The sequence below is a fragment of the Geotrypetes seraphini genome, chromosome 6 (assembly GCF_902459505.1).
Source record: "Geotrypetes seraphini chromosome 6, aGeoSer1.1, whole genome shotgun sequence".
NCBI classification, from domain to species: Eukaryota; Metazoa; Chordata; class Amphibia; order Gymnophiona; family Dermophiidae; genus Geotrypetes; species Geotrypetes seraphini.
In genome coordinates this window covers 33,477,461-33,500,316 of record NC_047089.1, presented here as the reverse complement: position 1 = coordinate 33,500,316, position 22,856 = coordinate 33,477,461, and the positions used below count along the sequence as shown (strand labels likewise).

General features: G+C 38.5%; 1 protein-coding gene across 3 annotated transcripts in view; it reads right to left on the bottom strand.

Annotated features, from left to right (window-relative positions):
• Positions 1 to 208: 208 nt before the first annotated feature.
• The window catches only part of CFAP300 (cilia and flagella associated protein 300), a 36,607-nt gene continuing 13,959 nt past the window's right edge, over positions 209 to 22,856 (bottom strand). For all 3 annotated transcript variants that reach the window (XM_033947485.1, XM_033947486.1, XM_033947488.1), the window contains exons 5-7: positions 7,127 to 7,299; positions 4,072 to 4,138; positions 209 to 632 (exon numbers count right to left, since the gene is read on the bottom strand). In XM_033947485.1, coding sequence (XP_033803376.1) covers positions 501 to 632; positions 4,072 to 4,138; positions 7,127 to 7,299 — 372 coding nt within the window. In that variant the 3' untranslated portion in view covers positions 209 to 500. The remainder of the gene's footprint in view (positions 633 to 4,071; positions 4,139 to 7,126; positions 7,300 to 22,856) is intronic.

Below are 22,856 nucleotides of genomic sequence, written 5' to 3'. Positions count from 1 at the left end.
TGCAGTAAACAGTGAATTCTACTGCAATGATATTTACTGTAGGAGTCACTAACCTCAGTATATTACATGATTAATTCCTGCAGTAAATATAAATTTGTGTGACAGCAGCCAGGAATCTTGCACATTCCTACCTGCAATAACTAATACAAAATTAATTTTTGAGCCCTCTAAAGCTCTGCCAATTTAAGTAATCAACCTATGCCCATAAACTCAAGACATTAATTATATTTATTACAAGCTGTTCAATGATTTGATAAAATTGACATCTGCTCAGAAACTTAAGTGAATAGAACTTTTGATTTTTGTAGGCCATTTCAATATTTACATAAAGTAAGAATTACATGGATCATTTCCAACAAAATACACAAAAACTAAAATTTGTTTCTCAAGAAATCACCCTAAAAAGCACAGCAACAGGATTATACTAAACAGTTTAGTAAAATGTTAATGTCTATAGAACCAGAAACACAGAACATGATGACAGTAATATCTTTAAATGATCACTCACAAAATAGTCCATGACCAAAAGAGTGATACAAAACATGAACATGACGTTTCAGTGGGTCCACAATCAAATATGCAAATGTTTGTTCATGATTTTGTGTTGAAGGATAACATATACCATTTTCATCCTGTAAAAAAAGGAATACTTTGTGTTTAAACAGTATCATTATTGAATCAGTTTTCAAAAAGAGGTAACCAGAGCAGGCTCTAGGCTCTGTTCAAAAACTGAAATTGGTATCCCATCCCCTGTCAGTGGTGGCAGCATCTTATGACTCTACAACTGACATGGGCAAACTACGGCCCGCGGGCCATATCCGGTCTGCCGACCATCTGAATCCCACCAATCGCGAGCCCTACATACCTCCCTCTAGAGCAGCATTCCCTCTGCTGCATCACTGATCATGTCATCAATAAGCTCAGCTCAGTAAAAGCAGCTCAGCGGCCCTGGCAACCTGACCACCCCCCACCGCAACGATCGCGGTCGGAGAGATGCTTCATCTTCCCTGCCGCAATCCTCCCCCCGAAGTGCCATGGTTCAGAGGGGTGGGGGATCGCCATCACAGCAGGCGAGATAGCCACTCTCTCCTGCCGAGACACGAACCCTCACCTCCCCGATCCGATACGGACATTTTTTTTGAGAATGGGCATTTTCCCTGCTTCTACTTTCAGCATTTAGGGCCTAGGCCAAAGGGGAACTTAGATGGATTTTTTTAAATTATGCCCTTCTAAATGTCCTTAAAAAGTTTACTGATATCACCAAGAAAGACAAGGAACTTCAACTTCACTACAAATATTCATGAGGGATCAGACAACAAAGTACGGTACTCAACATGGCTGTATACAGCAGGCTAATGAGAACTCTTCCCTTCATATTGTTTATTGTTTATTCAAAATATTTGATTAAACGCTTATCCAGCAGTACAAAGCATTGTATAAAGTATTTTTTTAAATACAGGAAGACAAACATGTCAGCATTGTAGACATACATGTACTAAATTATTGGACAAACATGGACTAAACAAACAAACTCAGGCCATAAAAACAATAGGAGAAGGGGGCAGAAATACAATTTTTTATAGAAAGAATACATAAAAGGAAATTACAATAGGAAATGGGGGGAAAAAAAGAATAATTAAGAATTGGTGGAATGGGAATGAGAAACAGTTAAAATTGTTGAAGTAGATAGATAACTAATTATCAGTTATAGGCTTCTTCAGTGCAAGGCCCGGGGGCCAATAGTAGCACCCAGAGACCTCTTGGGTGACCCCCATTGTCTTCCTGAGTTTTTTTTCTGTTACTCTGCCTCTCTACCAAGGCTCAGGACAGAAAGGGGAAAGTAAATAAGGAAAGGGCTACAAGCTTGAAGGACAAAACAGAATGCATTTGGAAATGCTCACAACCTTGAGGATACCTCCCAATAAAGTTTGAATGTGGGCTGGTGGGGATGATTATTACCGACATACATTGTCGGCAGTGTACATTGTCGGCAGTGAAATTAACTGTTCAAACAAATTAATGTAAATCTCAAATTGTTCTTTCAAATTTATATTTAATTCCTGCAGAAGATTTAGCATTTTAGGATGTTAAAGTCCCATCTGCCTCATCTACTTCCATCATCATGAGTCTCATTAAATTCAAGTGCTACAATCTCATGCAGGCATCACACTACGGGGAAAAAACATCTTGTCCAAACTACTGAAAGGTGAACTCTGGAGATTACATCTGAACAGTGTATGTCTTATACTCCACATGAAAAAATTAGGACACCCCATGAAATATTCAGTTCTTTCTTAAGAAATATTCACATATCGATGTCAAATCTTTTTTTTTTTTTAATCTCTGGAAAAGAAAGTGATGTAATTGCAGGTAAACAACAAAAGTTTTCCTTGATTTATTCATGAAACAAAAGATATCCACAAAAATTAGGACACCCTAATAACTAATGTTATCCCCTTTGGCTGAAATAACTGCAGTGAGACGCTTCTTGTAGCCATCTACAGTCTCTGACATCAGTCTAAAGAAAGTTTGGCCCATTCCTCAATGCAGAATTCTTTCAGCTCTGAGATATTTGAGGGATTTCTTGCATGTACAGCCCATTTCAAATCACCCCACAAAATCTCAATGGGATTAAAATCAGGGCTATGACTCGGCCACTCCAGGACTTTCCATTTCTTAATTTTCAGCCAGACCTTGGTAGATTTACTGGTATGTTTTGGGTCATTGTCGTGTTGCAGGGTCCAGTTCCGCTTCAGCTTTAATTTTTCTTACAGATGGTTTCCCATGTTCCTCAAGCACCCTCTGGTGATCTGGCCAGGTCTGCTGCAGCAAAGCATCCCCAAACCATGACACCTTCACCTCCATGCTTCATAGTTGGTATGAGGTTCTTTTCCTGGAATGCTGCATTTGGTGTACACCAAACATGTCCTCTTTTCTGGTGTCCAAATAATTCAATTTTAAACTTATCTGTCCTTAGAACACTATTGCAGAAATCCTGGTGTTTGTCTATGTTCTCTCTGGCAAACTTCAGTCTGGCCTTAATGTTTCTCTTAGAGATCAACGATTTCCTCCTTTGCACACCTCCCATGCAAGTTAAATTTGTGCAGTCTCTTTCTGATTGTAGAGGCATGCACTTTTACATCAACAGTAGCAAGAGCCTGCTGTAGGTCCTTTGAAGACATTTTAGGGTTTTGGAGACTTTTTTTTAGCATCTTACGGTCTGCTCTGGGGCTCAACTTGCTTGGACAGCCAGACCTGGACATGTTGGCAGTTGTTTGGAAAGTTCTCCACTTGTACTCTAATTTCTGGACTGTGGAATGGCTAATATCAAATTCTTTCAAGATCTTTTTAAATCCCTTACCAGACTTATAAGCTGCTACAACCTTCTTTCAGAAGGCCTCAGCAGCAGTCATGAGCACACCAAACTAAATGTCTGAGGTAGGACAAACATCCTTCAAAATGCTGAGTAACAATGTTCTAATCATGTGCACCTGATGTGATACACCTGTGTGTGATTTGAGCCACTTTAAGTGGGATGATATGTGGGGTGTCCTAATTTATTCCTCAGAAAACACATTTTTATGGATATCTTTTGTTTCATGAGTAAATCAAGGAAAACTTTTGTTGTTTACCTGCAATTGCATCACTTTCTTTTCCAGAGATAAATTTAAAAAAAAAGATTTGATATCGATATGTGAACATTTCTTAAGAAAGAACTGACTATTTCATGGGGTGTCCTAATTTTTCCACACGACTGTATATGGAGGCTTTCCTTCAGCTCATTAGAATCCAAAGTGGCCCCAGCTTAAAAATTAATGAAGACCACTGATGTAGGGTGTCCTTTCTTCCTTCTTCCAAACTCAGAACTCTGCTACCAAAATACTTGTAAAATTTGTGTTGATCATTTGCTTCTTCATATTGACTTGTCTGTTAACCTTGAACAGTGCTACCTACCCTAAACAAGAAAGCATTTGCTCTACTTTAGCATGTACAGTTTGATGGAAATTATGCAACTCTGTTTTTATACTTTAAAGTTATGCTTTGAAAATTAAGACAAGCTTAAATACTTACATAAGCTGAAACCTTGAAAACAGTGGAAATCGTTCGTATAATCTGTGTTTCAGAATCCTTTTGAACACTGAAATTCAAATTTTCCATTTTTCATATAGTACAAAACATGTTGAAACCCCCCCATTAAGTTACAATATGTGAAAACTGATGTGCACTTATTGAAATTAATGAGATATGCTTTACTGCCAGATTTCCTAATAATGAACAGGCTAATCACCAAAAATGAATTCTAGGTCTATATTAAAAACTGTCATCCAGGCGAGATCAGCTGTGCATAGGATTATAAAAAAAAGGTATAAGTGGTTGATATACTCAAAGTGACTTTAAAGGTAAATTTTTATGTCAAAGGCTATCAAATGGCATGAATTATTCTCTGTTTAGGAAAATGGTCATAGCTCTTGTCATCTTTCTTGAGGTTATGTTATAGGTTCCATTTCTTCTCTTTTCACCTTTTCCTTATATTTCCCATTATCCTACCTATATATTCACTTCTCCTGCTCACATCCCCTAGCACATTCTTGTTCTTCACCTCTGCAGCAAAAAGTGGTCTTAGTTTGCCCCTTATGCTGATCTTCCCATTTTCCAAATTAATAGTCATGTGCTAATTTTGCCATTAGTACACGGCCATTGAAAAAATTAGCGTGAGTTCCTACTACCTATTTTGCAGGTGATAAGGGCCCCCATACTACCTCTATCCTAATCAATTTACATGCAGCAATGCCTTATGCGCTGATTGGCGGTCATAGAATAGTTGTATATACTGGTACTCATTTAGATATGAACTTAATACAGTGTTCAATGGAATCAATTATTTATATGTTTATGAATTTGTTTGTCTAAAAATTGTTATGAATTAACCCTTCCTAAATAGTATAGATTAAGTATTAGGATTTTTTATTGATTGGATATCAAGGTAGATATTAATTATGAGGAGTTTGTATGTATTGAATATGTTTTAAATAGAAGTTAGAACACAGTCTAAGGGTGTTAATAATGAGATCATTAATTATTGTTTTGTGTTTTATATTTTGTTAGAGTATCCTTAGAACCCTTGACCTTTATTTTGACACATTATAGGTAAGGCTTTCAATTCTATGTGTTTCTTTTCCAGTTAAATAGAGGTTCTATGAGTGTACAACATATAAGTGCAGTATGAAAACACAAATACAATTGCAGGGTATCTTTTCTGATGGAATCAGATACGTATATATATTTATGCAGCTAAGGAATCGACAACACAGAAAGGGGCTAAAAACAGAATGGAGAATCCAATGCAGGCATTGACTGACCTAAAAGTGGGATGTTTCTGGTGTTTATAAAAAAAACAACAACAATTTTTTTATTTGTTTGCACCAAGTGTTTTATCAATGTTTATCAGTTAAAACAGTAAGGGGTCCTTTAACTAAGCTGCAATAGGCACTAACATGTTCTTACCACAGATTTAAACTTGGTTCTTTTTGTTACATAGAGCTTTTTGGACCCCAGTTCGTTTCCAAAAGTTGGATAGCTCTAGGTCTAATAGATGCTGGCATTGTAATTTAGATGCTGGGACTCTAGATCATTTACTTTTTTTTCTGTCCCTTTGTCAATGCCTTTTGGAAGTTAATTTGGTCCCAAATTAATTCAATGTTAGAAAATCATGTTGCCCCTATGATACTATTTTATTTGGAATGTCTATGAGATTCAAAAGTCAAATTTCAGCAAATAACAATAAACTTTTGTTAATACTGATGGGGGTTGCCATTCAACATATAACTGGAAATTGGAAGGACTATACTAAACTTAATTATACCTTTTGGTGGAATTCAGTTTGTCATATTTATAAAATGGAGAGAGTGTTTGCTATACAGCAAGGAAATTATAATAGTTTCAAAAAGATTTGGACACCTTTTTATTACTTAGGACTATATTTAATGTGGGGATGGGGAGGTATGTTATGTGATTGAATGGGATGGGTGGGGGAGGGGTCTTTTTTTATATGCATTGTTAGAATGTCAAGTGATTTGTACGAATTATTTGATTGCATTTTGTACACTTGTTGCAAGAGTTAAAACTGAATTAAGAATTATAAATAAATAAAAGGCACTTCTGTAGGACATGCTCAGGCATTCCATGGTAGTTTTGGAATCGGTGCACATTTCCCACACACTAAAAAACAGATTTTGTTTTTTAGCAAGCAGGCACATTTGAGGACAGAGAGTAGGCGTGCCTTGCACTAATCAATTAGCACAGCTACATTGCCTCAAGCTAATCGATTTGTGTGTGTGATTAGCCTGGGAGCCCTTACTGCCTAGTAAATAGGTGGTGTAATGGCCACATGCTAATTTGTAAAATAGTGCACAGCCATTAATTCAGAAAATGTGGCATTTTACAGTTGCACTAAAAGTGGCCTCGGTGCACAAGAAACCCATGCACTAATAGCACAGACCACTTTAGTGCAACATAGTAAAAGGGCCTCCTCTATGGATGCTGAGTGCTAATTCTATAATGCCAATATTTTTATTGCAGAATTCTAGTGCAAATTGATATCAACAGGTCTACATTTAGGCACAATCACTTACAGCAGATTTATGGTTGGCCTAATTTGGTATGCCGAAGTGCACCATACAGCACAACTTATGGTTAACCACATCAGTTGGTGCCATGTTCATGGCCTGCCCAAGCTCCACCCAAATGTATGCGCCTTACACTTATGTGCCATAGCACTTACATGCTACCTTATAGAGTAGAGCACAGTGCATTTTGGTGCTTAAGATGCGCTAGCTGGTGTATTTACATGCACATAACTGCATGTGCCCAGTTATACAATTGCTTCTTACAACAGAAGACCTAATTACTGAGGGAAGTCTGGAGCAGTTCATACTAAATAGATGGACTGCAACTTTAGCGAATCTTTTGCTAGTGATTAACACATATCTACAATAGGGCCCATAAGAATAAAATGGACCATGGGGCAGATAACACAAGCTAATCAGTAGTAAAAGACATCCTTAGTAAATTAATATAGTAATGAATAGAAAATATGTTTTGATAAGATTAAATGGAACAACTTTACCTTACCAGCTCCTTATAAAGGGATCTTGTAGTTTTCAGGTATGGACCAATCATATCTTCAAATTGACACAGAGCTCCTCCCAAACAAAGGTGTTTAAAAAGACAGAAGAGAAACTCTTTTCTATCAGCTTGGCTGAATATGTAAAATTTATTGTACTCTTCTAGAAGGAGCAACTTTTGAAACACAGGGGAAATAAACAATGAAATAAGATTAATATATGAGAAAGTCTCAATGAAAAAAGATACTGCAGTTGTATATTTGATTATGAGTCATACAATTTTCACAATATGAACATCATCTATGACTCCTTTTTAAAAATGAATTAATACATGCAAATTTTGTCTCTTTTTACTAAACAGCAGTAAAAATTTGCACTTAAATGCTATAAGTGCCCAAATTACCATGCAATAACTACATACACCCTCTTTCATCAAGCTGCGTTAGAGGTTTTTAGCATGGGCCAGCGAGGTAAGTGCTCCAGTACTCATAGGAATTCTATGAGTGTCAAAGCATTTACCGTGCCGGCCCGTACTAAAAATCTCTAGCACAGCTTGATAAATGGAGCTGAGCGTTTGGTAACTGCTTAGGGTATTCTCAGCATTTGCCCACTGCAGTTACCGCAGATGAAAAACTTGTACCACACAGTAAAATTATTAGGTTATTATTATTATTATTAGGTTTGTTTTTTTTATATACCGCCTATCAAGGTTATCTAAGCGGTTTTACAATCAGGTACTCAAGCATTTTCCCTATCTGTCCTGGTGGGCTCACAATCTATCTAACGTACCTGGGGCTATGGAGGATTAAGTGACTTCCCCTTTTACTTGTCAGTAGCATATACAGGACATTGCTTAACCTTGCTTAACCTGTGTTAGGTGGGAACATAATTATGCGATGATGGTTCCCCCTCATTCCAATTCATGCTCTAAGTTTTTCAATATTACCTGGGTGGAGGTGTAGTGAGCACGATACAGAAATTAAGGCACTATTTAATAACAAGTTTATTTATTAGTGATGTAAATCAATTAAGAAAAATAGATATATACAATACAACATCATGGATGCAACTACCACCTCCTATTTTGAGGGTGTTAAGTGCTCCCATGCTATGTATATCTGTATTGGAGAAAGCATGTGGTAAGACACCATAAACAATCTCCAAGTTTCAGTCCATGACTATTGCCTGCCCACTTCTGGCCTCATTCCATGATATGCAGTTGGCATAGCAACTGTTTCCATGGTGGAGGACTATCAAGTCTCGCTTTTTAGGAGTATGTCATTTGAAGTCTTTCTCAATCTCAGGGCTCCTTTTATCAAGCCGCGCTAGAGTTTTAACGCGCGTAATAGTGTGCGCTAAACTGCAGGACATGCTAGCTGCTACTGCCTCCTTTTGAGCAGGCGGTAGTTTTTGGCCAGCGCAGGGGTTAATGAGTGATGAAAAGTCACGCGCATTGATCCTAATCACTGCTTTCATAAGAGTCAAATTTATGAGAAGAAAAACCAAGTAGCCCAACCTGTAAAAAGAAACCCAAGCACTAGGGTTGTCCCCAAAAATCTAAACTGTGCAAATTTGATTGTGCTTGATCAGAAAATAATTTTAAAAACATTTTAAAGCAATCCTGAGGTCTCTCAAAGCCACTGATTATATAAAGCTCTGTTTTTCTTAAATCTGTTATTATATTTGCTTAATAGAGCAAATGTCTTGGTATTATAGCTATAACTTTTTTATGATACATTGATAAAAAGACATTTTATGCAAAAAAATCTAGCTGACAACACCACAAGAAATTCTACAATGTGAACTACACCCTTCCAGGTGGGATGGTGGTGAAAAAGCCTGACCCACGATGGTATGGCAAACTGGGATGATTTATACTAGAAATGTTGAATAATGTAATACACTAATAAATGTACACTGGTAATTCTGAGGAAAGTGAACATGTGTAGTGACCTCTAATAGCCAAAAACAAACAATGTGGAACCAGATCCTGGGCTTCCAAGAGTTTAAATGGTATAGTTTATTAATGTCTATTTCAAATTCAAATATCACAGTGTAGTAAAAGCCAAACACCTTTCAGGGAAATAAAGTCACTTGCTGCAATCTGATGATCAGACCCTACACAGGCCGTGTTTTGGCAGTATTTGCCTTCTTCAGGGGTCCTTTGAATACATCTAAAAAAGTAGCAGCATCACAGAAATAACTATGGAAAAGTCCTCTAGTGCTCTTATCCTCTTATCGTTCTAGCGAAGGATCTGTTAAAAGTGGTGTGTACCATTGGACTACCTGAGAATTTATCCCCCCTTTTTTAAAATTCTTTATTCATTTTTAAAAACTTACAATAAGTGTAACAGCATATATAACATTTTAAACTCAGATACAACACTTAATATTCTGTTAAAATCCATATCAGAATTTATCCCCCTCCCCCTATTCAATAACAGTCTTTAAATTCAAGAAAACATATAATAATCCCCATTCCCATACACCTTATTTTAATAATCAGCCCAAAATATCCTTCCCCCACCTTGGACATGTATATTTAAGGGGAAAAATAATATTCAATCATTACAATATTTTGTTAATGGCTCCCAAATATCCTGAAATTTTCAATTTTTTTTTTTTCAAATTCTTTATTCATTTTTCCATCTAACATCAAGAACACAATATTACATCATTTAAACCCTATAAACATCTCTTGTATTTATTTTAACATCTTCTTAAAAACACATTTATACCCTCCCCTCCCCCCTCCCACAAACATTTTAATCAAAAATTTATTTATTCTTACTGAAAAGGTGATAAAGGGTGGATGGTTGGGGGTTATTATATCACTAGAATATTATGTGGTAGAGATTAATGTGCTATTGTGAAATAACTTGTATAGAATATTCTTTTGTGCACTTGTTTAATTTGAAAATGAATAAAGAATGTTAAAAAAAAAATTCATATAAATATTATCAATTGATCAAACCTTAATATAACTTTATACCTTCTCCCCTCCCCCCTATGTGCAAGTGTACCTTCAATGAATAATGGTGTCTAATCATTGCAATAACTTGTCAATGGCCCCCAAATCTTTTTAAAATTATTATAACTCCCTTTTTGTATGGCAATTACTCTTTCCATTTTGTAAATGTGGCATAACGAATTCCACCAGAAGGTATAATTTAGTCTACTGTAATTTTTCCAATTACTGGTAATATGTTGCACGGCGATTCCTGTCATGATCAATAAAAGTTTATTATTACTTGATGAAATTTAACTTTTTGTTCTCATTGACATCCCGAACATTATTGTATCATATGATAATGCTACATGGTTTTCTAATAAACAATTAATTTGAGACCAGATTGATTTCCAAAATGCCATGATACAGGGACAATAGAATATTAAATGATCTAAAGTCCCTGCTTCCAGATTACAATGCCAGCACCTATTAGACTTAGAACGATCCAACTTTTGTAATCTAACTGGGGTCCAAAATGATCTGTGCAAAAGAAAAAAAAAACAAGTTTGTCTCATAGATGCAGACACTGTAGATCTCATTCTCCAAATTCGTGGCCATTGAGAAGCCATAATTTGATGCTTAATCTCAATGCTCCAGATGTCCCTAAGTCCGATTTTAGTTTTTTTATTTATAAATCCATTTATCAGTTTATACCACTGTGCGGCCTGGTGACCCAAGAAGTCCACCTGAAAGCATAAGAACTCCAGACTATACTGATTATTGAGATTTTCCATTCAGAGAACCCCTTCTGAATAGCCTGCTTCAGTTGCAACCATCTAAAGCTTTGTGATTTATTAAGACCATATTTATGTTGCAACTGTGAAAAGTCAAGCAGTTTACCATTTGAAATAACATCTCCCAAAATTTGTATACCTGCAATCATCCAATGTTTCCAGATGACCTTAAATCCGCCAATTTGAATCTTGGAGTTTAACCATATTGTTTGATTAGTTGATTTATAGATCGGAATAGGCATTAAATTATTAACATACCTGAGAGTTTTCCATGTATCCATAAATATTCTGTTTTCTTTATATAACCTAGGCATTCCCCTATAACTACCTGACAATCTAAAGTTAGGTTGGAGTGAATACTGCTAGCTGGTTGATGTATAAAGAGGAAAAAAAGTGAAAAACCAATATGCTGCCAGCAGAGAGAAATTCCACTGTTGTCACATTGGAAAGAAATACAAGAACATGTTAAAAATCAATGTGCTACTAATGAGGAAACCAGAGCTTCATTATCACATTGATGAAAGAATTTCAAAAGTAAATTCTACTGTAGTTTAGGAGAGGAAAAATTATGTGATAAACAGGTTACATCCCTTAATACATCCTATTTAATAAGAATAGTTTAAATATTAGGTTTATTACTTACATAATATTCAAAATATTATGGAATATTAATTTGTAATGAAATGTTATACTTTTTTTTTTGTTTTAACATTTTTATTCATTTTTCATATAACAACAAGTGTATTCGTATATGTATGGGGTGGGGAGGGAGGAAATAGGGGGGTATTAAATTTCAAGGGTCTGTGTACAATAGGTAATTCTTTATTTTATCTTATATGTGGGAAAAAAAAGATTAAAAAAAATATTGAAGATTGGGATGTTACATTACAAATTATATTAATGCATAATGGGTCTTAAGATAATATCTTTAAACGTTAATGGTCTCAATCACCCGATTAAAAGAAAAAAAGCATTATTATTTTTAAAAAGACAGAACGCTGATATATGCTGCATACAAGAGACCCATCTTTCAAATAACGAATCTATAAAGCTAAAAGGTGATTGGGTCAAACAATGTTACTTTTCTTCAGCAATAGGAAAAAAAGCTGGTGTTGCTATATTAATAAATAAAAAATGTTCTGCTTCATTTAAATTTAAGGCAGCTGATCCTCTTGGAAGATGGATATATGTGGAAATGGACATGGGAAATACCACCATGACGCTCTTCAATATATATGCCCCTAATTCGAACCAGAATGAATTTTTTAAAACTCTGCAACAATTAATTCTTCCACTTGCTACTTCAAATATAGAAGTAGCAGGGGATTTCAATGCTGTTATGGATCCACTGATGGATAAAAGTCCGAGAAGATTTATAAAATCACTAGGCCTTGATAATTTGGTACAATCTTGTGATTTAAAAGATATTTGGCGTATTCTTCATTTTGATGGTCGGGAATTTTCGTTTTGCTCACAGGTTCATAATTCTTTTTCTAGAATAGATTACATTTTTGTTTCTAATCAATTAGTACATCAAGTCACACAGGCTGTCATTGATCCAATTATACTATCTGATCATGCCGGAGTGTGGATTGAAATTAAAATAATAGATCAGAATGGAAATAGACCTATATGGAGATTAAATAATACATTGCTCACAGATACTGATTTTTGTGAAAATCTTTTAGAAAAAATAAAAGATTATTTTCAAATTAATGATACAGAAGAAATTTCAATAGAGACTTTGTGGGATGCTTTTAAAGCATATATTAGAGGACAAATTATTTCTTATTCAGCATTGCAAATAAAAAAAGAAAAAAAACAATTTACAGAATTGGAAAAAGTGGTGAAGTCTCTAGAATCAAAATTAATTGAAAAATGGGATTATTTGACACAACAAAAACTTTTAAAAACTAAAGGTAAATATAATGAAATTTCTTCAAAAATTATTAGAAAAGATTTATTTGTACAACAAGCTTTGTATTATGGAAATTCGAATAAGGCAGGAAGAATGCTAGCAAATTATCTTAAAGCGAAAAAAAGAAAAACAAAAATAATTGCTATTCAAAATGAGAATGGTGAAATTTTATCTCAAATTGATCCCATTATAAAATAATTTTTAAAATATTATAAAGATTTGTATTCTTCTGAGCCTTATTCGAAAAAGGAAAAAGATGGTTTAGATTTTTTAAAGTTAATAAAAGGACCAAAAATTCCTGAACATATAAAACGAAGTTTAGAAGAACCAATATCCTTAAAAGAATTAGATACAGCTTTGAAATCCCTTAGGGTTGGATCCGCTCCAGGTGGAGATGGTTATACAGTGGAGTTTTATAAATCATTTCAAAACATTATAATGCCCTATTTATTAAAACTATATCAGACACAACTAAATAAAGGTTGTATTACAGGTACTATGGCTGAATCAATAACTATAGTTTTACCTAAGCCAAATAAAGATCCCACTTTGGTTTCAAATTATAGACCAATTTATTTAATAAATGTGGATGGAAAAATTTTAACTAAGGCATTAGCATTAAGATTGGCTAAAGCTCTCCCTTTCATTATAGATATGCATCAGACAGGTTTCGTTGCTCAAAGACACTCATCTCATAATACTAGACTGGCACATCACATGTTATATTTGACAAAATCCATTAATGACCCAGCATTCTCTATTTCATTAGATGCTGAAAAAGCTTTTGATAGAGTGGAATGGATCTTCATGTTTCAGGCAATGGAATGGTTTGGAATAGGATCCGGATTTATACAAATAATAAAAGCATTGTATAGCTCCCCTGCTGCTAGATTATATATCAATAACAATTTTTCAGAAAGATTTATTCTACAAAGGGGGGTTAGACAAGGATGCCCACTATCTCCTTTGCTTTTTGATATCGTTTTAGAACCCTTATTATTAGCTATAGAACAGGTAAGGGAAATACAGGGTATTCCGCATTCAGATAGAGAATATAAGTTATCAGCATATGCGGATGATATTTTACTTTATTTGAGAAATCCGGAAACAACTATTCCAAATTTGCTTGAATTAATTGAAAAATTTGGAAAATTTTCAGGTTATAAAATAAACTGGAATAAATCAGAAGTGCTTCCACTCAATGTACATTGTACAAAAAGTTTATTTGACTCATTTTCTTTTATTTGGAAAGAAGAAGGATTAAAATACTTAGGAATTTGGATTACAATGTAATGTAATGTAATTTATTTCTTATATACCGCTACATCCGTTAGGTTCTAAGCGGTTTACAGAAAATATACATTAAGATTAGAAATAAGAAAGGTACTTGAAAAATTCCCTTACTGTCCCGAAGGCTGTGGATGAGACTATGAAAATTAATGAAAAAAATTTATTACAAAAAGTGTCAGAAATGTGTGAACAATGGAATCCTTTATGCATATCTTGGTGGGGGAGAATACAAACTGTAAAAATGATGATATTACCAGTAGTTTGTTACCAAATGGGTATGATACCAATTTTTTTTAGGGGTCATTTTACAAAAAATTGGATAAGATGTTAACAAAATTTATTTGGCTTGGAAAAACCCCCAGAATTGCTCTAGTATCTTTACAAAGACCAATTGCGGAGGGAGGGGTAAATTTTCCAAATTTTTATAGGTACCATCAAGCCTATATTATGCGCCAGGGTATGTATTGGATCCTCCCAGAGCCCATTGAGCATATACCAGATTGGTTCTGGTTAGAATGGAGATTAATGTTTCCTTTACGTCTGAGTCATGTTATCAGTATTCAAATGCCAAGGTTATATAAGGATCACAAAATATTTGTTGATACTTGGAAAACTATAAGATATATAAGTAATCTAACTCCTATTCCAATAACTAAATCAACGACTCAAACAATATGGCTCAATCCAAAGATCAAAGTTGGCGATTTTAAAATTATCTGGAAACATTGGATGATTGCTGGAATTCGGATTTTAGAAGATGTAATAAATAAAGGTAAACTGCTTGAATTTTCACAATTGCAAAATAAATTCGGTTTGAATAAATCACAATATTTCAGATGGATGCAATTGAAGCAGGCCATTCAGGTAGGGTTCCCTGAATGGAAAAATCTTAATAACTATCATAGTATGGAATTCTTATGTTTTCAGATAGATTCCATGGGTCACCAGGCCGCAATGTGGTATAAATTAATATCTGGATTCGTACATAAAAAGAAAAAAAATGGTCTTAGAGATATTTGGAGCATTGAGATTAAGCATCAGATTAATGCATCTCAATGGCCACGACTTTGGTCTTGGAGGTTAAAATGCACATTGTCAGCTTCTATGAGACAAACTTGGTTTTTTATTTTACATAGAGCTTTATGGACCCCTACACGTTTACATAGAATAGATAGCTCTAAGTCTAATAGATGCTGGCATTGTCATCTTGAAGCAGGGACATTAGATCATCTTTTATTCTATTGTCCATTCATATTAATATTTTGGAAATCAATTTGGCCTCAAATTAATAGGATGTTAGAAAATCCGATAGCCTTGACATATGATACGATTTTGTTTGGTACTGCAATGAGAGCTCGAAGTCAAATTTCATCAAATAACAATAAACTTTTATTTATATTGACTGGAGTAGCAGTACAGCAAATTACACATAATTGGAAAAATTATGACAGATTGAACTATAATTTTTGGTGGAACTCAGTTTGCCATATATATAAGATGGAGCGTACATTTGCAACACAAAAAGGATTTATGGATAAGTTCAAGAAGATTTGGGGACCATTAACAGATTTTTGCAATGACTGATTTTAATTTTTTCCCATAATAAGATAATGATTAAAGAAGGGAGGGAGGGAAGGGGTAAAGAATTTATTCTCTTTATTATACATTATAAAAAATATATCATAATGAATGAATGATAGTCTTATGAGAAATTAATGTGATAAAGGGAGGGAAAAGGGTTCATAATTAAATAATAATTGATAAAATCATTACAATATATATGTTATATAAATTCATAAGAAAAATAATATAAAATATGGTTTATATAAAATACATTATAGAGATATCAAGTGTATTGTTTAGATAAATGTATGGAAAATTTATAACACTTGTTGATATGTGAAAAAATCAATAAAAAACTTAAAACCAAAAATAAGTGTATCATAAAAATTCATACAATTGCATTAAGTATACACTTGATATTTCCATAACTTACTGTAAATACAACATGTTATACTTAAAGTGTTATATGAGAATTAATCAAGTGTGTATTTATAAGTTCATAGTTTATCTGCTACACTTGTTGTAATGTGCAAAAATGAATAAAGAATTTAAAACATAATAAGTAAAGGGAGAGTAAAGGATGTCATGAAAAATGAAGTCAAGGGTAAGAAAGAACTGTTGTAACTGTGTTAGATAAGGAGTTAAAGTAAGAGTAAAGAAGTGTGTCCTGTTAAATTTCAGAAATGTAACATGGGTAAGTTGACAATGAAACGAAGAAGATATGTTTTAGGGAGAAGTATAATGTATGTTAGAAAAATGATGAAAGTGATGTGCTAAATTAGAGATGTTATATTTCTTTGGAAGCAAGGAAATGTAATGATGCATTAGGAGATGAGTAGTTAGGCATAACAAACAATATACTGTATCTAAAAGAGGAATAAGATAGGCAGGAGAGGGCTGGCAATTAAGATGAAATAATAAGAGGTGTTATTGAAGAATATGTGGAAATGTTGATGCGATTAATGATATGTGAAAATGGTGATGTTAATGAAACTGTGTTGGGTTAAGGGAGAACCCAGAGATAAAGGTTGCCTAGGCCCCTATGAAGGATGTGGGGGATAGGTAGAGGGCAAAGGTCCTTTAGAGGGGGGGGGGTGAGTGTGCCCTCCCGAAAAATACCCCTGCTATCAAAGCAGGTTTCAGTCTCTAGCTAGCACAGACTGAGGCCCAGATTCTTAAAAAGTTGCGTTAAAAACCAGCGGGCCGCTGTCACAGCCGATATAGCAGTGATTTTAAAAAAGCGAAACATTCTCCAAAAAAATGCTCATGCAAAAGAGGTTGGCAGAGAGTAGTGAAGATTCACTAAATTTACATATGCCCATCACTGGTGATAGCAATGGGCACATGCGCAGAATAAATGCAAAAAAACCCCAAAAACATCCAACAACAAATCGAGCCACTGAAGTCAAGTAACCCTCCACCTGATAGCAGGAGAGATGCCCACTCTCTCCCACCACTAAGTAACAACCCCTCTGGAAGTGGGAGAAATGCCCACTCTCTCCCGCTGCATCCCCCCCTACCACCACCAGCAGGAGAATGCCCATACTCTCCTGCTACAAACATCCCTCCAGCAGCAGGAGATATGCCCACTCTCTCCCACCGCAAAGCAACAACCCCCCAACATCCCCTTGGCAACGGGAGAAATGCCCACTCTCCTCCACCACAAATAACAACCTCCTCCCAGCAGCGGGAGAGATGCCCATTTTCTCATGCCACCAAGCAATACACACCTAATGCCTCTGATGACCTCCACCCTCTCCCCCTTACCTTACTTAGATGGCTGGCTGGAGGAATACCTACTCCCTCCAGCCAGCAGGCCCGCCTCTTCAATATGGTGAGCCTTCTCCTCCCCAGTGCATCCTGAGAAGCTCTGATTGGCCCAGGTTAAGGCCCCTCCTATTGGCATCTCTCCCGCTGCCAATGGGGGCTATAATACATACACTGAAGAAGTGTGCTTTCACCACTCCCACTAAAAAAACAAAACAAAACGACAATTTATGAGAATCATGTAAATTTTATTTTTTTTCATTAGCCACAGTCAAAACACATGCCACAAGTTGCACTTTTAACAGTGCTGGCACTGTACTGGCACCCCCAGACTAGTCGCTGTTTTTTGTTGCCAAAAGCCAACGCTGCTCTTGAAGAATTACTTGGCGATGCTTAAGAATCCACTGGAGTGCTCATTTCAATATTCAAGAGCGCATTTGCATGGCAGTGTTGGAGACTGCTGGAAAGCTCGCTAAAGACCTCGATAAGCCTGTTTGATAATCTGCCATTAAAATGCATGCAGGCTAAACCGTCTGGAACAAGTTTAGCAACCACATTAAAGGCAACCTTAAGTTTTGAGAATCTGGCCCTCGGGGAGGAGGAGGAGGTCCCTATACCCAAGGGGAGGGGGAGTCATATAAAAGGAGTGTGCAGAGAGAAATCTTGGTCTTTGGTGATCCCTTTTACACCTGCCAAAGTCCTATATACTGAAGAAGACTCCTGTCATACCTAGGAGAGGGACAGATAATACTGGATTAGACAAGTAAAAGTAAATAGAAAAAAGACTAAGGCACTCTCTGACTTGGTTAATTCTTATTTCCCCTGCCAAATCTGAGTAAAAGAACCCCTTCTGGCTGGAGAGTTGGGATAGAGGAAATACCTTATGAGTGATTTATACCCAATGACTGACACCTGTGAATATGTAAATAGTTGATTCCTACTATCTTCAAGCAAGTTAATAAACTGTTCAATTCGTTCCAATTACCTCTTGGTTCTTGCCTGTTCTTCATTCCTCCAGCCTCCAGCCCAAGACTATGCCCAAGCTTGTGCGAGAACTGTAAGTGACTAACAGTGACCGAGTACAAAGTGGAGCGGATTTTTCTTTAAATTTTTATAAGCCCCAGTGCGGGGCGGGCAAACGACTGACCTGACTGCAAGAAGCTGGCCATAGCCCACTCCTACATATACTTTGGAGGAAAGGAAGGAGAGGGGAGATATGATAGAGACATTCAAATACCTACGTGGCATAAGGAGAAATTAGGTTCTTACCTGCTAATTTTCTTTCTTTTAGACTCTCCAGACCAGTACAGGCTTCACTGATGGGTAATAGCTCATCATGACCAGCAGGTAGAGACTGAGACTAAACTTTTGGTTATAGTATTTAATAGCTGTCCCTCCCTCTATCTAACAGTCTGCCAAATAGCCAAGCAGAACTAAGAAAAACTAAACATAACAATAACACTCCAAACAGGAGTAGCAACTAATATACAGGAATGCTGTTGGAAAATGTATAGAACAGGCCCTTGCAGCAAAATGCACCCACAGCTTGCCAGTTAAGCCAGCTGAGGCACAGCTGCTATTCTTTGATCTCCCTGGCCCTAGAAAATACTAGAACCTGCAGAAAAAGCAAAATCTTCACACAAAAAGCCCGCAAGAACAAACGACAACAGACAGGGTGGGGTCCTGTACCGGTCTGGAGAGTCTAAAAGAAAGAAAATTAGCAGGTAAGAACCTAATTTCTCTTTCTTTGTCAACCTCTCCAGACCAGTACAGGCTTCACTGATGGGATGTACCAAAGCAGTACCCATCATGGGTGGGACCTCCAAAGGGCGGACATCATAGCACGCTCACCGAACACCGCATCCCGACACACCTGAACGTCCACATGGTAATGGCGAACAAAGGAATGCAGAGATGACCAAACCGCAGCTTTACAGATATCCACTGGAGGCACAAGATAAGACTCAGCCCAAGAAGCTGCCTGACTCCGAGTGGAATGAACCTTAAGAAATTCCGGAGCAGACTTCTTCTGAAGAAGATATGCAAAAGTGATAGTCTCCTTAATCCAGCACACAATGGTAGCCTTGGAAGTGCCATACCCTGATGACCACTAAGAGGACAAAGAGATGATTCGATTTCTGGAACTCCTGGATTCGCTGAACATAAGAGCGAAGGACCCGAAGACATTCAACTTGCGCAACTGCTTCTGCTCCAAAGAACCCTCCCAACTTCCCAACACTGGGAGGACAACGGACTGATTGACATAAAAAGGCGAAACCACCTTTGGCAGAAAAGAAGTACAGGCCGCAACACAACACACTCCCTAGAAAACTCCAGGAAGGGAGGCCTATAAGAGAAAGCCTGCAGCTCAGAAATGCGTCTCACAGAAGTAATAGCCACCAAAAAGACCGAAGAGTAAGGCTCTTCATGAAGCAGGAACCTAAGGGCTCAAAAGGAGGGCACACGGACAGGACCAGATTGAGATCCCAAGACGAAACTGAAGGTCGCACCGGAGGCTGAAGCAATTTGGCTGCCCTCAAAAATCGAACCACGTCCGACAGAGAGGTCAAGCACCGACCCTGCAGCAATCCGTGAAAAGCGGACAAAGCCGCAAGTTGAACCTGAAAAAAAAAAAACAGCCAAGGCCCCTGTCCAGGCCATCCTGCAAGAACTCCAAGTTGTGATTCAAAGAGGTTAAACGAAACCACTCCATGCTCAGCACACCACTCCTCAAAGAGACGCCACACATGCACATAAGTCCTAGAAGTAGAAAGTCTCCGGGATCCCAAGAGCATTGAGAACACTTTATCTGAATAACCTTTCTTACCTAGGCGTTCCCACTCAAGAGCCAAGCCGTAAGACAAAAGGAACTCGGATTGAACATCGGAATAAGACCCTGAGTCAGAAGGTTGGGCGAGAGGGGCAGTGGAAGAGGATCTGCCATGAGATGATAAACCAGATCCGCGTACCACAGGCGCCGGGGCCAATCCAGGGCCACCAAGATCATGCGGTCAGGATGCTGAGTAATGCAAAGAAGAATTCTGCCTACCATCAGCCACGGAGGAAACACGTACAGGAGGCCCGCCGCTGGCCAAGGCTATACCAGAGCATTCAGCCCCTCGGCCTGAACATCCCTGCGACGACTGAAGAACCGAGGCACTTTGGCGTTGACACTTGTGGCCATCAGGTCCATGAATGGCTGACCCCCAAGTCCGCACAATCAACTCGAAGGCTGTGGGACCAAGACACCACTCTCCGGGATCTAGCATGTGCCGACTGAGGAAGTCCGCCCAGACATTCTCCACTCCTGTTATGTGGGAAGCTGAGATGTCCAGAAGATGAGCCTCTGCCCATGCCATCAGCAGAGCCGCCTCCTGCACCACTTGACAACTCCTGGTTCCCCCCTGACGATTGGCATAAGCCACCACCGTGGCATTGTCTAAGAGAATCTGAACAGACTTGCCTGTCAATAAGGTCTGGAACGCTTGCAACACCAGCCAGATGGCTCTGGTCTGCAGAACATTGATCGACCAAGACACTTCCTCCAGAGACCAACTGCCCTGAGCCGAGCAACCGAGACACTAAGCTCCCCAACTGAGGAGACTATCGTCTGTGATAAGAACTGTCCACTGGGGCTGATCCAGATGCACTCCCTGCACCAGATTGGAAGACTGTAGCCACCAACGGAGACTGTGACGAACCAACCCACAAAGAGGAACGGGAGAGTCCAAATCATGCACCTGGGGCAACCACTGCCAAAGCAGAGCATGCTGAAGTGAGCACATGTGATCTCGAGCCCACCGAATCATGTCTAGGGAAGCCACCATTGACCCCAGAACCTGGAGAAAACCCTGAGCCCGAGGACATCAGGAATCCATCAGAAGGTGAATCTGCGACTGCAGTTTGACTACATGGGCCTCTAGCAGGAAGACCTTCCCCAAGCTGGTGTCGAAAAGAACCCCAAGGTACTCCAGGCACTGAGAAGGAGCCAACCAGCTCTTGGACAGGTTGACAACCCATCCCAGCAACTAAAGGAACTCCATAACTCGAGCTGTAACCCAGGCACTCTCCTGAAATGACTTTGCTCAGATTAACCAGTTGTCCAGATAGGGGTAAACCAGAACGCCCTCCTTGCGCAAGACCGCTACCAAAACCACCTTGATGAACGTCCAAATAGCCGTGGCTAGACCAAAGGGAAGTGCACAAAACGGCCCAAGATCGCAAAGCGCAGGAACTGCTGATGGGAGGTCCAAATTGGAACATGCAAGTAGGCCCGTGAGATCAAGAGAGGTCAGAAATTCCCCCAGCTGAACCGCCAGAATGACCAATCAAAGGGTCTCCATGTGAAAATACAGAACTCACAGAGTCCTGTTGACCCCCTGTTGGCCCTTTTCTTGGGCACCACAAAGTAAATGGAGTACCGGCCGGTGCCCCATTCCGACAGAGGCATGGGCACTACCGCTTTGAGATCTAGCAATCTGGGAAGCGTCTGGCGAAAAGCTCGCTTCTTCCATGCCACCTGACAAGAAGCGAGAAAGTAATCTGGCAACGAGCAGGAAAAATCCAGTGCGTAACTGTCCCGAATCACCTCCAGGACCCACTGACCTGATGTGATCTCAGCCCACCCCTAGTAAAAGTCTTGCAGCCAAGCTCCCACCGGAACCAATGGAGGCACCTGCAAGGAGTCATTGGGCGGGCTGGGTGGCAGAGGGGCCAGTGGAGGAATCATGTTCCCCCCAATGGGCCCCCCCGAAAGAACTGCATGTGCTGAAAGTAATGACCCCGGGATAACCCTGAGGCAGGGCAGGAAGCAGCCCCTCGACCAGGGTGATATCTGCGGAACTCACACAAAAGCCCCCAAGCAGTCAGATGGGCATGGTCTTCATGCAGGCGGGACACTTTAGAGTCCATCAAGGTCTGAACCAACTTGTCCAAATCCTCTCCAAACAAAAAAGACCCCCGAAAGGGTAATTTAGTCTTAGATGCCGCATCAGCCGCCTAAGAACAAAGCCACAAGGTACAATGCGTGGCCACCCGAAGAGACATGGACTTGGCCGACGTTCAAAACAAGTCATACAAGGCATCGGAGAGATAAGAGGCAGCCATCTCAATTTTCACTACCTCGTGATCCACCAAGGACCAGTCATCAGACTCATGGTCAAGGACATGCTCGGCCCACCAAAACACGGCCCAAGCCACCAGACCACCACTTATGGCCACCTGGATCCCTAAGGCAGAGGCATCAAAACTGCTTAAGAAGGGCCTCCAACTTACGCGCCTCAAAGTCCTGTAAGTCTGAGCTGCCCTCTACAGCATGTATGCCACTTGGTGGTAGCTGAGACCACTGTGTCCACCACTGGTGCCTTCAAGGCATCCCTATCCCCCTCCAGGATGGGATACAGACAAGCCATGGAGCACATAAAAGGAAAAGGCGCCTCCGGCATCTTCCA